This window comes from Phlebotomus papatasi, chromosome 1 (assembly GCF_024763615.1).
Source record: "Phlebotomus papatasi isolate M1 chromosome 1, Ppap_2.1, whole genome shotgun sequence".
In the NCBI taxonomy this organism is placed as follows: Eukaryota; Metazoa; Arthropoda; class Insecta; order Diptera; family Psychodidae; genus Phlebotomus; species Phlebotomus papatasi.
In genome coordinates, this window is record NC_077222.1 from 51143218 (window position 1) to 51161016 (window position 17799).

At 37.0% G+C, this 17799-nt stretch overlaps 1 protein-coding gene across 1 annotated transcript in view; it reads left to right on the top strand.

The window, feature by feature from the left end:
* Positions 1-17799, top strand: part of LOC129800669 (nephrin) — a 276455-nt gene that overhangs the window by 71910 nt on the left and 186746 nt on the right. The window contains exons 7-8 of the mRNA XM_055845284.1: positions 6322-6473; positions 9167-9311. Of these exons, the coding sequence (XP_055701259.1) occupies positions 6322-6473; positions 9167-9311 (297 nt within the window). The remainder of the gene's footprint in view (positions 1-6321; positions 6474-9166; positions 9312-17799) is intronic.

The following is a 17799-nucleotide window of genomic DNA, read 5'->3' on the forward strand; positions in this document are numbered from 1 at the left end:
GAGATACTTAAGACGAACTCCCCCATTAAATACTTCCCGATTTTAAACCACAAGAAGATCGAGAATTATGAAGATTTCACCTGTCTCAAACAAGAGATCATCTCGACGTCCACGCCTTTTCAAGGATCTATTCTCTAAAATTTATTAGATTTCCCTGATATTTAATCTATTGGCTTATCTTTCAGATACATAGTCATCAAATCGGAAGACGATTTACAAAACAATAAAAACTTAGAACCTCAATCCGGTTTAATGTCCTTTTTATGATACTTTCCAATCTTATTGTTATTCAAATCGCGTAATTGGTAAGTATTGCCATGCACAGACACTACCTGGCATTTAATCCAACGAAAGAATTTATGCTGGGTTCCCTTAGCCGCGTCAGATGGCAGGAAGTTGCGGCGCCAGACAAGATCTCCCACAGAAAACTGATGGTCACGTGTACGCAAATTATAATTACGCGCCGAATCTTCATGCACTTTACGCAAACGCGGGCCAACAGCCCCACGAGCACTCGCTAGCTCCTTCAACCGAACATCGACGGGTAAAGGTGCATTAACATCGATTGTATCATACTGATCACCAGAGGTAACCATATTTTGGCCGAAATTAAGATAATACGGCGAGAATTTTGATGCCTCATGGACGGACGAATTAATGGCTGCCTGAATTTCATGCAGATGTTCTGCCCATTCTTTGTGTTCGCGCTGTATGAAAGCACGTATAGATGAAATGATCGTGCGATTGACCCGTTCAGTCGGATTTGATTGCGGATGATAGTAAGGGGTTTTGTAATGCGTTACTTTACATTTCTCAAGAAAGGTTTTAAACTCCCTCGATTCAAACTGTACTCCGTTATCCGTCAATATGCAACGAGGGTAACCAAACACATTGAACACATGGTCATTAAGGACCCGTAATAAAGCCGGAGTCTTAGCGTTTCGCAACGGAAACAATAAGACAAACTTTGTAAATTTGTCCAATAAGACCAAGATATTAGTATACCCATGGGAAGAGCGCACTAATGGACCAATATAATCCGCACTAATAAATTCCCACGGCCGTTTGGCCTCCACATGTTTTCCCATTGATGGGGCGAGAGTGGTATTTGGAGCTTTACAGCCTTTACACACATCACACTTCTTAATCCACTTCTTAACATCCTGCCGCATCTTGGGCCAATAACAGAACTCAGCGAGTCTGTTAAAGGTTTTGAAAAACCCAAAATGTCCTGCAACCGGTTCATTGTGATATTTTCGCAACAAATCTTCTCTATCCTCACGTGGAACTATCAACTTCCATTTATGCTCAATAACCCCCAATGGATTTTTGATTCGACAATTTTTGTACAACCTTCCATTTTCAATACGAAACTCAGGGTGATCGCTAGGACTATCGGTAATTTTGGTGAAAAGGGAAGAATACCATTTATCTTGTAGTTGAACTACCGAATTCAAATCAAAACAACGTGATAGGGCGTCAGGGACCACATTCTCTCGCCCGGGCCTATGAGTGACTTCAAAGTCATACTCTTGGAGACTTAAAATCCATCTTGCTAATCTCCCTTTAGCATCCTTTAATCTGAGTAACCAGATCAACGCTGAATGATCTGTTTCCAGATGAAACTTAGCCCCAACAAGATACTGACGAAATTTTTCAATACTGTAGATTACCCCAAGTAACTCTTTCTCGGTTGTTGTATAGTTACATTCGGCTGACGTAAACTTCCGAGACATATAAGCTATGACTCGTTCCTGGTCACCTTCACCTTGAACCAACACACCACCACATCCAAAATCGCTAGCGTCAGTTTTAACGCGAAAAGGAAGGTCATAATTAGGCGTCGCAAGAATGGGAGCTGAAGCTAGAAGTTGCTTTAACCGCGAAAACGCCTCATCCGCTTCTGTAGTCCAATTGAGATTTGTAGGCTTTCCCTTCAACAAGTCAGTCAATGGTGCGATAACTGTCGCAAAATCAGGAATGAACTTGCGATACCAGGAAAGCATCCCAATTACTTGCCTCAAACCTTTGATACTATTGGGAATAGGGAGTTGAAGAATGGCATCGACCTTTGCAGTATTCGTCGACACACCTTCCGATGAAAGATCATACCCCAAATACGTGAGTTTCCCCACACAAAACCGGGACTTGGACAGATTAACTGTCAAATTGGCTTCCCTAAGCCTTCGAGCGACTTCCTTCAGCATAGCCACGTGAGTAGTGAAATCCTCAGTGACTATCAAAATGTCATCCAAATAGTGGTAGACTTTATTTTCCAAATCATGGCCCAAAACTACTGCCATCAACCTTGCCATGGTCATCGGGGAGTTGACGAGCCCAAATGGAGTTCGTTGAAAGCAATAAAGCTTCCTCCCTGGAAGGGCAAAAGCGGTTTTGCATTGAGATTCTGGGTCAAGAGGAATTTGGAAAAACGCCTCCGAAAGGTCAATCGAAGAAAGATACCTTGTACCGGTTAATTGCGAAAGAATAGACTCAATATGGGGAAGGGGAAAAGTATCTCGGGTTGTGACTGAATTTAAACGCCGAGCGTCTAAACAGAATCTAATTCTCTTATCCTTTTTAATCCTTACGGTCACGGGATTTAACCACGGCGTTGGCTCACATTCCCTCAACACCCCCAACTGAAGTAACCTAACCAGTTCTTCATCGACAGGTCCCATTAAATGAGTAGGCACAGGATAACACCTCTCATGAACAGGGCTATTATCTCCTGTATCGATGGTGTGGGTAATCTTGGGAGTACATCCAAAATAAGTCGAGGTTGTGATTGGCAAGGATCTTATAGCTTCGTCTAAGATTATTTTCTGTTCTTGGGATAAGTGAATGAGATCTGACGGTAACTCCACTTCATTAACAACCGGAGTCGACATAGGTTTAATCATTTTCAACCCGAATGCTCTCCAAAAATTCATTCCCAATATCAATGGCGATGCCAAATCAGGGACCAACAGAGCAGAAAGGAGATGAGTCTCATTATTATATTGGAATGGAACATCTACCAATTCTTCACAATGGTGCATAACACCATCCGCAGTCCTTACAAAGATAGGATTAGGACTTAAACGGATTGAAATTTGAAATTCACCAAGAATTCCCCCCGAACCTTTCCCAAAGCATGTTTGTGTCGCCCCTGTATCCATTAAAGCCACTACTTCACGATCGAAAACCTTGACCGTTAGATAGGGACGAGGGTCACCTTGAAAGGAAGTTCCTTCAGAAGTGTCATTGACCTCAAACACCATGGGTCCGCAGGATAACACGGAAGATTTCAAAGGGGATACATTTTCTGGACTTTCGGAAAAATCAATCAAAAGCCCACCATCCCCCCTTACCTCCCCCATGTCCGCCAAATCAATTAGTGGAGGGTCTTCATGTGAACACTCTTTTAACGGAACTATACTCTCTGGGGTGGAAAGATCAGTAGGATTCCCAGTGGAAGAAAAAAGATAATTACAATCTATAACGTCAACACTATCATCTAATACCAACACCTGAGGGACAGAAATTGAAGATACTTTAGGAGGGATTGCCCCTCTCAATCCTCCCTTCTCGCTTCCCCCGATGATCTACAATTAGGACAATTGGGATAGGTTACATTTTCAGCACCACAGCCATAACATAACAACTGAGCACGGCGTGGCTGACTACAATTTTCAACAGAATGGTAGCCGAGATAACAATTAACGCACAAGGGCGCACGTCCCGAATTTTGACGAGAATTGTTCTGGTTACGAGGTTTGAATTGGCGAGAATTTTGGCTTGATTGAGAAGATCGAGTGGATTGGGATTTCGAAACACTTGCAACTTGGGGAACAGTTTCAACCGAATTGACTTGAACCTTCTTAGGGCGATCAGTAGCAGCGAGGAGAATATTTTGTTCGACCTTATGGAGTGCATACTCCAACTCATCAAGGGCGGTGAAGTCTCGCAACAAAATTGCATCGCGAAATTGAGGTGTTAAGTTCCTACGAACTAATTGCATTTCTGTGAATTCGTCGAGTCTTATTTCCAATTCACGAAACAAGGACTTCATTGCACTGATATAAACCCCTACCCTTTCACCTTCCTTCTGTTTCCTCTCTTCGATCCTACGCCTGATCGTGAGGTCACAATCTGATCTCCCAAATGTATATCTGAGGGCGAATGCAAAATCTCCCCAATTGTAAAAAAGATTACTAGCCCTATACCACTCAAGAGCATCTCCTGTTAGACAAAGGTGCAACGAGGACAAAATGGAATTTACCGAAACACCTTGAGCTGCAGCCATTTTCTCCATTTCATGAATAAAAGTTTGCACCCTCATCCCTTTACTATCTCCAGAGAATTTGATTCCCCAATCTTTAATAGGAATAGGTTTATAAAATCCTGTCGTAATGTTCGGATTCCGTACCGGTGGTATAACCGTATCATCCCTTAACGGAGGAATAGGATCATCCCGAATTCCAATGCGATCGCTACGGACGCTCAACACATCACCATCACCCCCACCCAGTTGGCCAATATTATTTACTGATGGCTTTTCCTTTAGGCGGAAAGTTTGATTCGCAATAGATTGTCCCAAATTTTCGTTGGATCGAGTAGCACCGAGTCCTTGGGTATTTGTGGGAAATGGATTAACATTATCCTGGAATTTCATGCGGTCTAATTGTTCACTGATGAACCCAAGTGTTTTCACCACCTGTGATAGAGTTCCCTCAATTTGCTGGAATCTGTTTTCCACCACACTAATATCCTCTTTCCTCTTTGGAATTGCTCCCCCCGCACCAGCCGGAAAAGAACCTCCCGCACTTACCAAAGAACCCCCCGCACCAGGCACCGAAGAACCCCCCGCATTACCTGCAGAATTTTTCTCTGCATCTGCAACTGAAGATCCCCCCGCACCAGCCACGGAAGATCCCCCCACATCAGCACGAGAACCTCCCCCCGCACCAATTCGAGAAGATGTATCTTTTCCCAATGACACATTCCATGCTAGTGATCCTCTACCGCGACCACTTGGTGAAATTTCATCATTCTTCTCCACACTGGTCTCCGAAACATTAGACAGGGATTTTGTCTTTGCCAACCTTGTTAAAGGTGGGCTGCCTTGGGTACTTTTCTTCTTTGGAGATCGTATACCGAACATTTTATTCTTCAATTAATTACTAGAAATGGAAAAAAAATCCCTCAAATACTACAAAAAATTATAACACAAAAAATTAACAAGAGATGAGCCACGAGGTATAGAGAAAAATGCGCAAAATGTGCTCCAGTTGATATCTTCCGATATCAATTTTTTGGAGATGTACCGTAAATTCTCTTTGAACTAACGGTGTAAGCAACTGAATTGACCTCTTATGCAACACTTTCGCTCACCTCGTGTTCACCATGCGGCTTGTGAGACACATTAAAAAAATGCCCAATTCCAATAAAATATTGGAGAAAAATTAAAAATGTGAAGAGATTTGTGTCTATCCACAAGAGCCACAAATATCTAAACAAATTATCACACGACACTTGTGCCCGAGAATCAATTTTTCCCACCCAAAGATCAATCTCCACACAAAATGCACTGGAGAGATGTGGGAAAAAGTGAATTGATCGAGTGCAAAAAGTGCGAAAAAAACTTGTGATAGAGATTCCCAAATTAAAATGAGAAGGTATCAAGAGGCACACCAAAATTTTAAAGAAAACTCATCACGCAAAAGAAAATGCTTTTAACCGTGGGATCGAAAAAAGTTGGGCGCCAAATGAAACGTAGCCTCTGACCTCCTCGTGGAAAATAAGGAAAAAAAAGATGGGAAATTCTCTTCACAAACGCACTTATATTATTAATTATTATTTAAATTACAATTTTGGCACTTTAATTGAGTAACATTAATCGCGATCTTTTCTCTCGGGCACTTCAGGGGGGACAGCACACACTTTTTCCTTTTTTGGGGCGCTATGGCCTCTTTGTGGCTTTTCCAGCGTCGGTGATGGGCTCCTGAGGGGCGAGATAGACACTCTTAGAGAGTTGGACACTTACTCATCCATTCGTGGTCCATCGTGTGCTCTCCCATCAACCAACGCGACATTCACTTTGACTCGGAAGTCACACAAATATACGCTACCCTCGGCTAGCATATCTTTCGGAGCGAGTAATTCAGATCAGGAGGGAACATTTTAAATTTTTAAATTTACTCGCAACACTTTTCCAACTTTTACGAACCTCTTGTAAATTTTATGACTTTTCTGCTTTTTCAATGCTCCGAGTCTCTCCCCATCACTATAAAACCATAATAAACAAATGATTAATGATTAATACCATGTGTGTTACAGTTCGACCACTTTCCGTGGAAATCCTATTTGGAAATCAACCCTTATCAGCGGATCGACGATATGAAGTGCAATGCCAAACAGTGGGCTCGAGACCACCAGGGAAAATAACGTGGTGGATGAGTGGTGTTGAACTAAAAGCGTCAAATGTGAAGGTAAGTTCATTAATAATATCACATTTCAAAAATTTTCGATCCTTTTTCCACATACTTCGCCTTTTCTTCTTATGTACATCCCTTCCCGTCCCTTCCCAGTTAAACCGAATCAATAAGGCTCCATTAACTGATATAAAGTATTCATATCTAATCCCGATTTAACGATTTCACAAACACACACGACTCTTGCCGCAGCATTGATTCTCGAAATCAGGTGAAAACCTAAGCTAAGTTCCTTTCAAGAGATGGCTTTTTCGGCGAAACTAATGAGAACATACCTGTGAAATGTTGCTGGATGAGAGAATCCAATCAAAATCGGAAAACCAAATTATGATTTTACAGAATTTGAAAGAGACATTCGGGAGGTCTTTCAAAATCCAATAAACCTGAGATATCCTCGGGAAAAGCAAAACCTCAAAATCGTTCGGAAAACCAAAAACCAAGTCATATAGAAATCCGGTAATAATATATCGGATCAGGATTCGAGACAGTCTCTAAGTCCTTTGTGTTTCTTAATATATTTACTGTTTTGTAAAAATGCAAAAAGTTCTATTTGAGGTCAGTGAAAGAAATTGAGCATTAGAAATTCTTATAGATTATATAGGCATAGGCATATTTTATGCATGTGGTAGTCCTTAAATCGTTAATTGTGGTAATAAACAAACGTGAAGTTGCAATCAACAATAGGGAAATCCGGAAGTCGTCGGGATGAAACAGTCACTGAAGGAAACACATCAACTATCTCCAGAGCTTTCGGCTCGGTCTCTAAGCCTTCATCAGTGGTTAAGTCTTGCAATCTTTCTCTGAGTCTCGTTTAGGGTTTTGGTCAGGATTATAACAGGGCATAAGAGAGAACGAGGACACTATTTATACACTGTGAGCAGAAATGACTAAGACGCTTGATATTGAAATATATCACATCCTAGCAAAGTATTATGAAGTGGGGTAAAGGCTCATAATTTTTGGACAGAGTGCTTACAAGCATCAATATACTGAGTTTACAGTGCTATATTTTCAATACTAATTGGCTTTTTTTGTTACTCTCTTTTCAGAAGGGTTGCTTAGAAACTTGGCAAGGGTTTATTGTCTTTTTTTTTACTAAAATTGTTTTAATACATTTAAAAATGAATTGATATGTAGAGGTGCATATGACTCAAATTTTGGACAACTTGGTTGTTAATTTGGATAACTTAATTGTATATTTGGACAGCTAATTCGCCTCAACGGGATGCCCATTGTTCTCTATTTCAAGAACCAATCTTAGCAAGTCTTCTTCCTGTTCATGTAAGGGAATCGTAGAATGTCACAAGAAGCCCAGATATTTGCTATATCATTCATTAAAGTGAGTTTACTTCGGTACCCCAAGTACTCTTGGACTCGCACATTTTTGGCCTTTCCGGGAGCCTTTCAAGGCTTTTCTCACTACATCTCGATCACAGAGATGATGCTACTTTGTTTTTTTAGGCATTTGTACAACCTAGTCATCAAAAAAGCTAAAAATTTCTCATTTTTCACACGAAAAATCTAATTCACAAGGAAAATCTCACTTCAGATCAAATGTACAAATCACTACTAATGTGAATCAACACAATATTCAATGAATATTTAATAATATCACTTAAAAACAGCAAAGAAACATTGTTCACCACAGCTAAATAAGACTGAATTCAACACGAAGTTCTGTCACATTTCTCGTAAGCAATTTCTCACACTGAATTTTCAACAATGCAATTTTAACTCAAATCATATTCAAAATTTAACGTATTTAGTGTTAAAATCTTCCAAAAGGAACAATTATTAAGATAGAATTCATTATTCATCAAATATTGGAATAACAATCCATAACTTTAATCAATTTATTTATAGTGTTCAATTTTATCCTCAAAATGTCCAAATTTAGAAACTGTCCAAAATTATGAGCTCTTACCGTATATTTATTATTTCAGAATTGAAATAAATTTTTAAATAACAAATTCATTAAAAACGTACCAGAGCATAATTTAGCTTGATTTTAATTTTTATTTCTTTCAATTTTTTTCACAGTTTTGGATCTAATTAGAATTTATTCCCAGGTTAAGATCCCTGTTTCATCTTCATAAGTGTACTATTTCATTAAAATTTTAAACCGAATCCAGAGCATTTTTGATCAACAACAATACCACAAGTGGTATAGCGTTCCTTTTATAATATAAAATATGATATTAAATTTCCAGGTAATGATTAAATAAAACTTAAAGTTTATTTAATCTATTCATTAGTAGAAGAGTGAAATGCGTGATATGGAAGAAATTGTATATGAGTCCACATTTTCTCTTCCCGTAGCATGAGCTTTTTATTAGATGTGAATATTGTGAGATATAGAAAGTTGTATAATTTCACACACTCGAAAGTAGGGCCAGGAGGTGGTGAATGGTTTTAGGAGAGAATTTTGGGGTAGAAGGAGTTGTTTGTGACTAATACAACAGCAGCAACTAGGGATGTAACAGTAAATGTTGGTGGTTAGGTTGTTGAGAATATGTTAAACACACAATATGTGAAATTTATGTAATTAACCTTTTCACCTTCTCATTGTTCTATAACGTCGACAATTTCCTATTGTGCGAAAGCATGAGCTGTATCATCTACTTCTACATAGATATTAGATTGAATGAATGGTTTTGGTTCATCCTGTTCCTTTTTTTTCCATTCGGCAGGTCTCATCAGATGGTAACGTCAGTTTATCAACGTTGAATTTTACACCCACAAGACAAGACCATGGGAAAACACTTGTTTGCCGTGCCACTAACGAGCTGGTTAAGCGTGGAATGAAGGAAACATCGATGAAACTGAATGTATTCTGTAAGTAGACATTCATTCACTCTACTCTACTACACACTTCCGGACTATCCAACACTGTGTTCCCTTTACCTATCCGATTCATAAGCCATACTTTCATGCACTTTCATGGGAAGCGTTTTGGGGAAAGTGGTTGTGATAATCTCTTCATATTTTGCCGGAATTGCAATCAAACTGTTGATACTAATCTATAAAGCATGACTACCTATTAACGATTTAATAAAAGCAGGGAAACTGGGTTACACATACAAAAATTAACTCTGAACATTGTAAGGTTGACTGATTCTGGAAAGCGTACAAAAAATAGGCGAATTAAATATTTCTCAATCCAAAATGTAAAAAAAAATGTTGTAGTACTTTCAGAGAAAATCCACAAAGCTATAATACAATTCTATATCAGTTCTGGTTTTTCGGATATTATTAAAGTTTTTTTTTTAAAATTACTGTTAAATAGTTCAATAAACTGTTTCATGTTTGATGTAATTTTTAGTTAGAAAAAATTAGGAATGTAGTCATTTACGTATAAAACATATCATAATAAGGGGTCAGCTTTTTAATGTTGCCAGTTTTCGAATACTGCATTATTTTTCCTCCCTAAAAAATAGGATTAAATAGGGTAATTCGGAATCATTATTAATTCAGAATTTTGAAATATCCTCAATGTCTCAGCTGTGTAGGATTTGTAATTCTTCGTGATTTTCCATTTCTTTTTGAACTTTCAAAACATTGAGGAAATCTCAAAATTCCGAATTAGAATGATTCCAAATTATCCCATTTTACCCTAATTGTATTCTATTCTATTAATAGAATAAAATTTGTGCTATAAGCGAAAAGGAAGATTTGCAATATTTATAAACAATATTTTATAAACTGGCCACGCTTCCCTAAAAACATCCATATCAAATTATATTTTATTTTGTTTTGGATCGTGTTCCACTGGTCAGACTCTCTGGCATGTTCTAAATGATTTCAAGCTTCGACTAATCCGAGAACTCGATGGAACTAAAATATATAATGAAATCAAATATTTTAAAATATTTCAACATTGCCTTAAAATGTAATTATTAATTTTCCAAGTTTTCTTCCTTTATCACAATACACATTGAGGTTATGCTTTCAATTTTAAAAATTCAGCAGCTTCATGGATAAGGAACAAAAGTAATTTTTCTCTGGGCTTCTCGCCTCTTTCTCAATACCGGTTTATTACTGATAAGCATCCTAAGAGCAACTAAAAATAATATTAATCAAAAATGTCACTTTCATTTTACTGGCTTATAAGCAGATGCAATCACGTTGAGTAACTTATTATTACCTATTTCTACTTATATGGGAGCATAAAATTAAATTAAATCAAATTATGACAAATTCCCCCATTCCTATCAATATCTGCTTATAAATTTATGAAAAAAACAAGTTTAAGAAATTGGCTAGAAAAGTACATTTGCTTTTGAGATTGAAAAAAGTGGTCCGTAATGAAGTTTTAGAGCTAAATTTTAAACATTAAATAGGGGAGACTGGGGCTAAATTTGTCAAAACGAAAATTTCAATATTTACCATTTTCTAAAATAAAAGAGACTCAGGCTTGAAATTTTTTATTATAGATAACCTTCATGAACCTTTCTTAAACTTACAAAGTTTCAAGGGATTCGAGGAAGGATAATGTAAAATAAAAAATAATGAAATTTTGAGCCCTATTTTTGTAATATTTGGCTTACAGAAAATATCAATACTGATTTGCTCAATTTAAGCACATTTCTCTGATTAAGATAGAGAAAAATTATCTTCAACAAAGCTGTAGAGGAATAAATTTCCTATAAAAATATGTCTATTTGATATTTTTAACGTTTGCGAGAGTAAAACGTCACAAATTATCCGAAGACTAACAAAATTTTCCCCATCAATTTTGAGAATCTCCACAAAATCGACTTTTAGAAAATTATTCAAAAATCACATTTCTTTCGAGGTAGAGGAAAATAGTCTTCTGCAATGTTGAAGAGCTGTAAATTTCCTATAAGTACATGCTCATTATAAAACGTTTAAGTTTTCTCAGAGCTCGTGAAAGAACTAAATACGCGTTTTGACAAGTTTTGCCCCAGTCTCCCCTATTTAGTTAGTTCTTAGATTAATTTCTTAATTTTAAGAAGTTCTAGAACATCCAACTACTTAAAAAATATACGAAAATGAGACAAAGGTCATCACTTTGTGGCGAATAGCGAAAGTAAACTAACGTGGCTCAGTCTTAATGCTAAGTCCTTAATTAAGGCCTTTGTAAAAGTCCTTAATTAATTATTTTGTATTAAGGACACGAAAAATATTTTCACTTAGCGAGTACTTAATTAAGAATTTTCAACTAAGCACTTTTTAAGAAGTTACCATAAAATGTATAAAACATTATTTTTCCATACTTTTTTCATTTCCCAAAGAAAAACAAAAAAAAATAATTTTGCATAATTGGTAAGGCGAACAACTATTGTTATCCTCTTATCGCTCAGAAGAAGGGTTTCAGATACGTTCTGGAAGAAGAAATCGAAAAGACATGGATTTGACTTCTAGTTCGTTAAGTTTAAAAGTTCGAGCAATAATTACATTACACGAAATCTTATGTACTGAACAGACCTACAGCTTAAGACTATAGACAGATTAACGTAATTATAATCAAAAGGGACAGATAATCCTAACCGGCTTATGTAGGTGAGATTCTTAACGTGAGCTAACTCGGAGTGCATGCAAATTCGATTTGATGCTGAAGTAGGGAGACGCCATTCAGTTATCTTGAACCAAATTCGTGAAATTATACAAGTTTTGTATTTGAACCAAAATGTCAAGGATTTGGATGAACTGACAGAAAAGTGTTATATGGGTGAAATGTAGACCAGAATGTTCTCTATAATTTTGCCGTAGAACTTGAACTCATCGATTACTCAGAAGCCAAGATAAGCGAGGTTTTTTTTGTTTCTTAACTCGTTTTTTCATCCAGAGTGCCCCAAGTAGTCATTTGTTGAACTTCAACTATATCAAAGAATTGTTGTATTTTGTGGGACTTTCCATTTAAAACCCTATTTTAAGTGTCTTGGTGGAGTAGAGGCAGTCAAATTGGCATCTGAGGGATTTCAAAGCGTTATTATGGGAAAAATCAATTTTTTCACACTTAAACGGCAAAATCTGAGTGATAGCGTAGTCTGAGCGGAAAATGATGTATGGACGAAATGTAGAGACAAATGTGCTCTACAATTATGTCGAAGTAATCATCAAAATCGGTTCAGCGACAGTCGAGATAATTGAGGTTATGTGATATTGAAATTGGTTTTTCGACTGTGGCGCCCCTGGTGTTGGTCCCACGAAGTTCAAACATTCTAGAAAGTTGTAGCATTTGGTGACATCTTTCGTTTAAGCCCTCATTCATCAAAATCGGTCACATAGAACCGGAGATATGATTTTTTGAATTTCGTGAACTTTGACCCCTCATATCTCCGGTTCTATTGAAACCACAGCGCGCATACGCACCATTTTGGAAACGTCCTAGACTGGACTACAACATACTAAAATTTCATTAACTTGCACAATGCCGTTTTTGAGAAAAGTGACTTTGAATTTCGATGAATTTTGACGCTATCACAGCGCCACCTGTGGTGACTTTTTGAACTTCCATCTGAAAGTGCTCATCGAGACGAAACCAAAAAGGTAAAATTTAGGTCGCTATGTTAATTAGAACCGGAGATAGAGGCCGGTCAATTTTCGAACTTTGACCCCTTATAGCTCGGGTCAGGGGTTATGGATCGACTTAAGGTTTTTTTTGTTTGATAGGTATAATCAACGGCTACAACATACTAAATTTTCAGCCCGATGCACAATGGAATTTTTGAGTTATTTAACTTTTAAGATTTAAAAATTTTCTTTTTAAAAAAAGCGCCCCTAGCGGTGGTTTTATGAACTTGCGATGTTAGAAGGGGAAGTAGCATTTCACGAGAGCTTTCCAAAAAGCCCTCACTTTTTAAATTCTGACAATTAGAACCGGAGTTATGGCCATTTTAAGAAATTTTTTTTGGACCCTTATAGCTCGGGTCAGGGGGGTCGGGGGACCTTAAGTATGGTATTGATGGAAAGCTCTAAGGCCCAGCTATAACATACTAAAATTTGAGTCCGCTGAATGCCATAGGGGCGGAGCTATTGAGAAAACAAAAAAAGGGGGGTCTTCAAAATGGCGGAAGGAGGGGTGGGGGGTGGGGGGTCTATGCACCAAGTTGCAATTTTCACCCGATATATAACCTTTGCCGAAAACCGCAAGTCGATATCTTTTTTAGTTTAGGAGCTATTAAGCTCCAAAGAGCGGCCAGCCGGCCAGCCGGCCGGGAACGTAAATTAGCCACATATATATTCGTGATCAGAAAGTGCTGAAACACATTTTGGCCAAATTTGAGGTCGATCGGACGACATGAAATTTTGTTAGGATTATAGTAGGTGAGATTGTTAAGAATCTCACCTAATACTGATTAGAATTAATTCTCATCAGTTTCTCACTAATAAGACATTTTTCTGATTAAGCCGAGAGACAGTTTAGTCAGCAAAAACTGGTGTAAATGTAATCTAATCATTATTTTGATAATAATTACGTTAAGCCGCCTCTCGGTTTAAGTCGTAAGTGTGTCCAGTATATTAGCGAATTAAATTTTTAGGTGCGAAATTTACAAATACCATATTTTTGAAGTTTTCAAGGTTTCAAATTATAAAGTAGGAACTTACGGGAATAAAGTTTATTTACCTTAACTCTTGTATTAGATATTTTTACCTTGGTTTGTTGACTTGGTCTGACATATACACCTCGTCTTTGTGTTTGGTCCAACTCTCTTACCCATATTGATCCATCCTCCCCAATAAAGCCAGTGCATAAACCAAGATGCTAGTGTTATCCCTATATCTACTGATAGAATTGCCAAGAAAATTTTCCCATATAGCTAACAAAAATAACTCCCACCTGTTCTCCTGCCAATTTCAATGTGCTTGAGTTTTATCAGATTGGAATGGTCATATAACAATCATAGTGGGAAGTTTCAGGAATATCATCGGGAAGGAAAAAATTTAATACTACTGTATATACGGTAAGAGGGCGAAAAAATGCAAATGGCGTTCGTAAGGTGAGAGAAAAGCATCGCTGAAGGTGGAAATGTATACATGAAGATGGAATTGGATTGAATGGTGAGAGAAAATTCTTTGGAGCTGTCTGATGCTTCTCCACCTTGAGGCACATTCGCACGAATTAGAAGTGAATAAATGTGGATTTACACCGATAAAAAGCAGGGAGGGTTGATATGGCATAAAAAAACATATGTTGTGCGTGTCACGAAGCAGGGAAGAACAGCAGGTGTCTGAGCAAGAAGATGTAGCAGCAATTCGTGATGATGAATTTTTATATGTTGTGGATTGTGAATTGTAAAGACTAGGGAATGGGGGATGCTTCATGCCAATATCTTCCACCCAAAACCTTTTAGTACCATCATACTCCGCAGGTTGGTGTGCACCCTTGTGTATACTTGCTATACTTGAATATTGAATAACCGACTCTTTATTGTATTTTATTATGAGCCACTTTACGTAGAATTTGAATTGTTTTATTATCCCCATCACGTTGGAAGCTGTTTACGTGAATGCGTTTATGAAAGAGCATCGAGTTCTTTCAGTTTACACCCGCCTTTGCTACCCCCCATCCTCCATGCCTCATTGAGACACCTCCAAATTTGTCTCCTTACGCGAGAAGAACACTTAAATTGTGTATTTTCTATACTTTCAACTTTCATGCGATTCCCAGGCACACCCTTACACAAATTCCACTCCGGGGGTACGATGAAAATGGAAAATATTCGATGGTGTCGAAGAGCATGGAAGTCTGACATGGAAATGGTGTGAGAGGGTGCAAAAAAGGGAGCTGGAAGGGAAAATTATTAATACCTCTAAATGAGGTCTCGGTGCGATTATAAAATGAAATTTTCCGAGAAAATTTAATTAATTAGTATTTCACTTTCTGTCGCTCTCTAAATACAGCACAAAAATGCTGGCTTTATTTTTTGGAGGTAGATGACGATGAATATGTCACATAGATTGAATAAAATGTCTGCAGCAATTTGCATTGCTATAAATCTTTGACAAATTGGTAGAATTGTGTGTAAGAATATACAAAAACCCTTAAAATTTAGAAGTGAAGTAATTGGGAACGGAATCTAATTTTAAATTTTAGGATTTTTCACTGCAAAACGAAAAAAATAAAGAAACGGAAGAAAAAGAAGAACAAATTTTCACGGTCTCTTTTCTTTCACTCATCTATAATACAATTAATCTCAAAATCCAAAATTAAATTCTGTTCAAAATTACCTCATTGTATCCTTGTTGTTGACATTATTGAAAGTACAATTTCGCTTCTTTCGTCTAAAAGTCAGGAAAATGTCATAGGTGAAAAGAAATTATAAGTTCTAATGGTGTCTAGTTTACACACTAGAACCAATTTTCGTCAAAAAATGCCCTTTTTAAAAAATTCTGACGTTTCTACCTACAAGGATAGGGGAAATTTTCTTAAAAAGGCATTTTTTTAAAAAAAAAATTTCTACTAGTGTGTAGAGGCCATAATGGAAAAAAATCGCACAACGCGTTTTCGAGCAATTCCGAAAAGACATGTTTTTAAAGGAGAAGGGGAGGGTTGATGAAGTTATATTAATGGTTCCAGGGTTCCAGGATCGACTTGTGGGGAACCTCCCAAGTCTCTATTTAACTATTTAAACTATTTAACCGTTTGGACTTTAGACGTGGAAACAGCCGGACGTACAGATGAACATTAGTACCGTATCATACCAGGTTGAAATTGGTTCACACTTATATGAATTTTAAAAACCTTCTCAACGAATCAGTTTTCTATAAAAAGAATTTATTGTCAGCTCAGTTCTGATTCTGAAATGAATTCAATGTGCTGTATATATCTACGGCTTGACCCGAACCACAGCTTAACGTAATTAAATCAAAATAACCATTAGTTTCACACTAAGCCTATTCTCGGCTTAAACTATTAATTCGGCTTAAGTCAGTCTAGGGCATAACCCTCAAATTTTGAACCCACGATTCGTATTTGCTTAAAAATCCTCAGCCTTAAAATTAATAAATTACTTTATGGTACTTACACATTAGTGCAATTTATGCGGAGGCAGCCAAAATCCGAAAAGTCAAAATGCCAAAAGCCAAAACCCCGAATGTTCAAAGTCCTAAATGGGTCCCGGTGAAAATCCCGAAAGCCAAAATCCCGAACGCCAAAATCCAGAAAGCCAAAATCCCGAGAGTACCAAAATCCGAAAGCCCGACTTAAAAGTGTCATAGCTACTCCCACGATTGCACCCGCGTTTGCTGGAGGCAAAGGAAAATCATTTGTGTTTTGGGAAATTATTCTATACATTTTCCTCCATATAATTTCATCCCTCTCACGATTTTGAATATTCGGAATTTTGCCTTTCGGGATTTTGGCGTTCGGGATTTTGGCTTTCGGGATTTTGGCTTTCGGGATATTGGCTGCCACCGTTTTAAATATTTGGAATTTCGGCTTTCGGAATTTTGGCTCTCGGGATTTTGACCGGGACCCCAATTTATGTCCATATTGAAGCATATTCCCTATGCTTGTGTAGGAGAGATTGTAAAATATGGACTTATTTTTTTATGGTGTGCAGAGGCCGTTGTGCTTTAAAGTAAAAGCTAAACAAACTTTCCAATAAATTAACTGTTATACAAATGTTTCATTTTTTTAAGTTTTGTTTAATTCCTGAATTCCTGAATTCCATGAATTATTTGATTTCCAGAGGGTTCTAAAATAACAAAAAGTATTTAGATGAATTTATAATATTAAAATTTAATTTATAATATTATAAAATTTATAATAATTCGTAATATTACGTTCCTCTCAAGACTGAGTCCAAGATCCAAAACTTGGAATGAGATAAAAAAAAGCTCAAATAAAATTAAAAAGTTCATGTAAAAATAAAGCCCAAATTAAAATTAGGGGTAAAATTAAAAACTGAAATGCAATTAGGGTAAATTAAGCTAATTCAAAACCTGCTCCAAATGGAAATTTTTCTCTATTCCAAATGGAAACGTCATTGTTTTCATACAATATTAATTATTATATTTATATATTTTCTATACCACAGTTTCATTATTAAGTTAATTTTTCTCCAAATAAAGCGAAAATCCATTCATATTCACAAATTTTAATTTGTTAATTTCTCAGAAAAATCAAAAGTATACCTTTGCACCATCGAATGAATTTTTCATCGATCGACCATGTCTTCCAATGAAAAACACAATGAGGTGATTGTCGTTTATTCGATTTGTTTAATATTTATGTCATATTTCTGGCTAATTTTAGTTAAATTAAATGGTGCTAATCTTTATTGTCAACGGTACGTGAAATTTTCAAGTGAAATAATTACCTATTTCGTGAACAAAAAGGGTTTTTCTGGAGTGT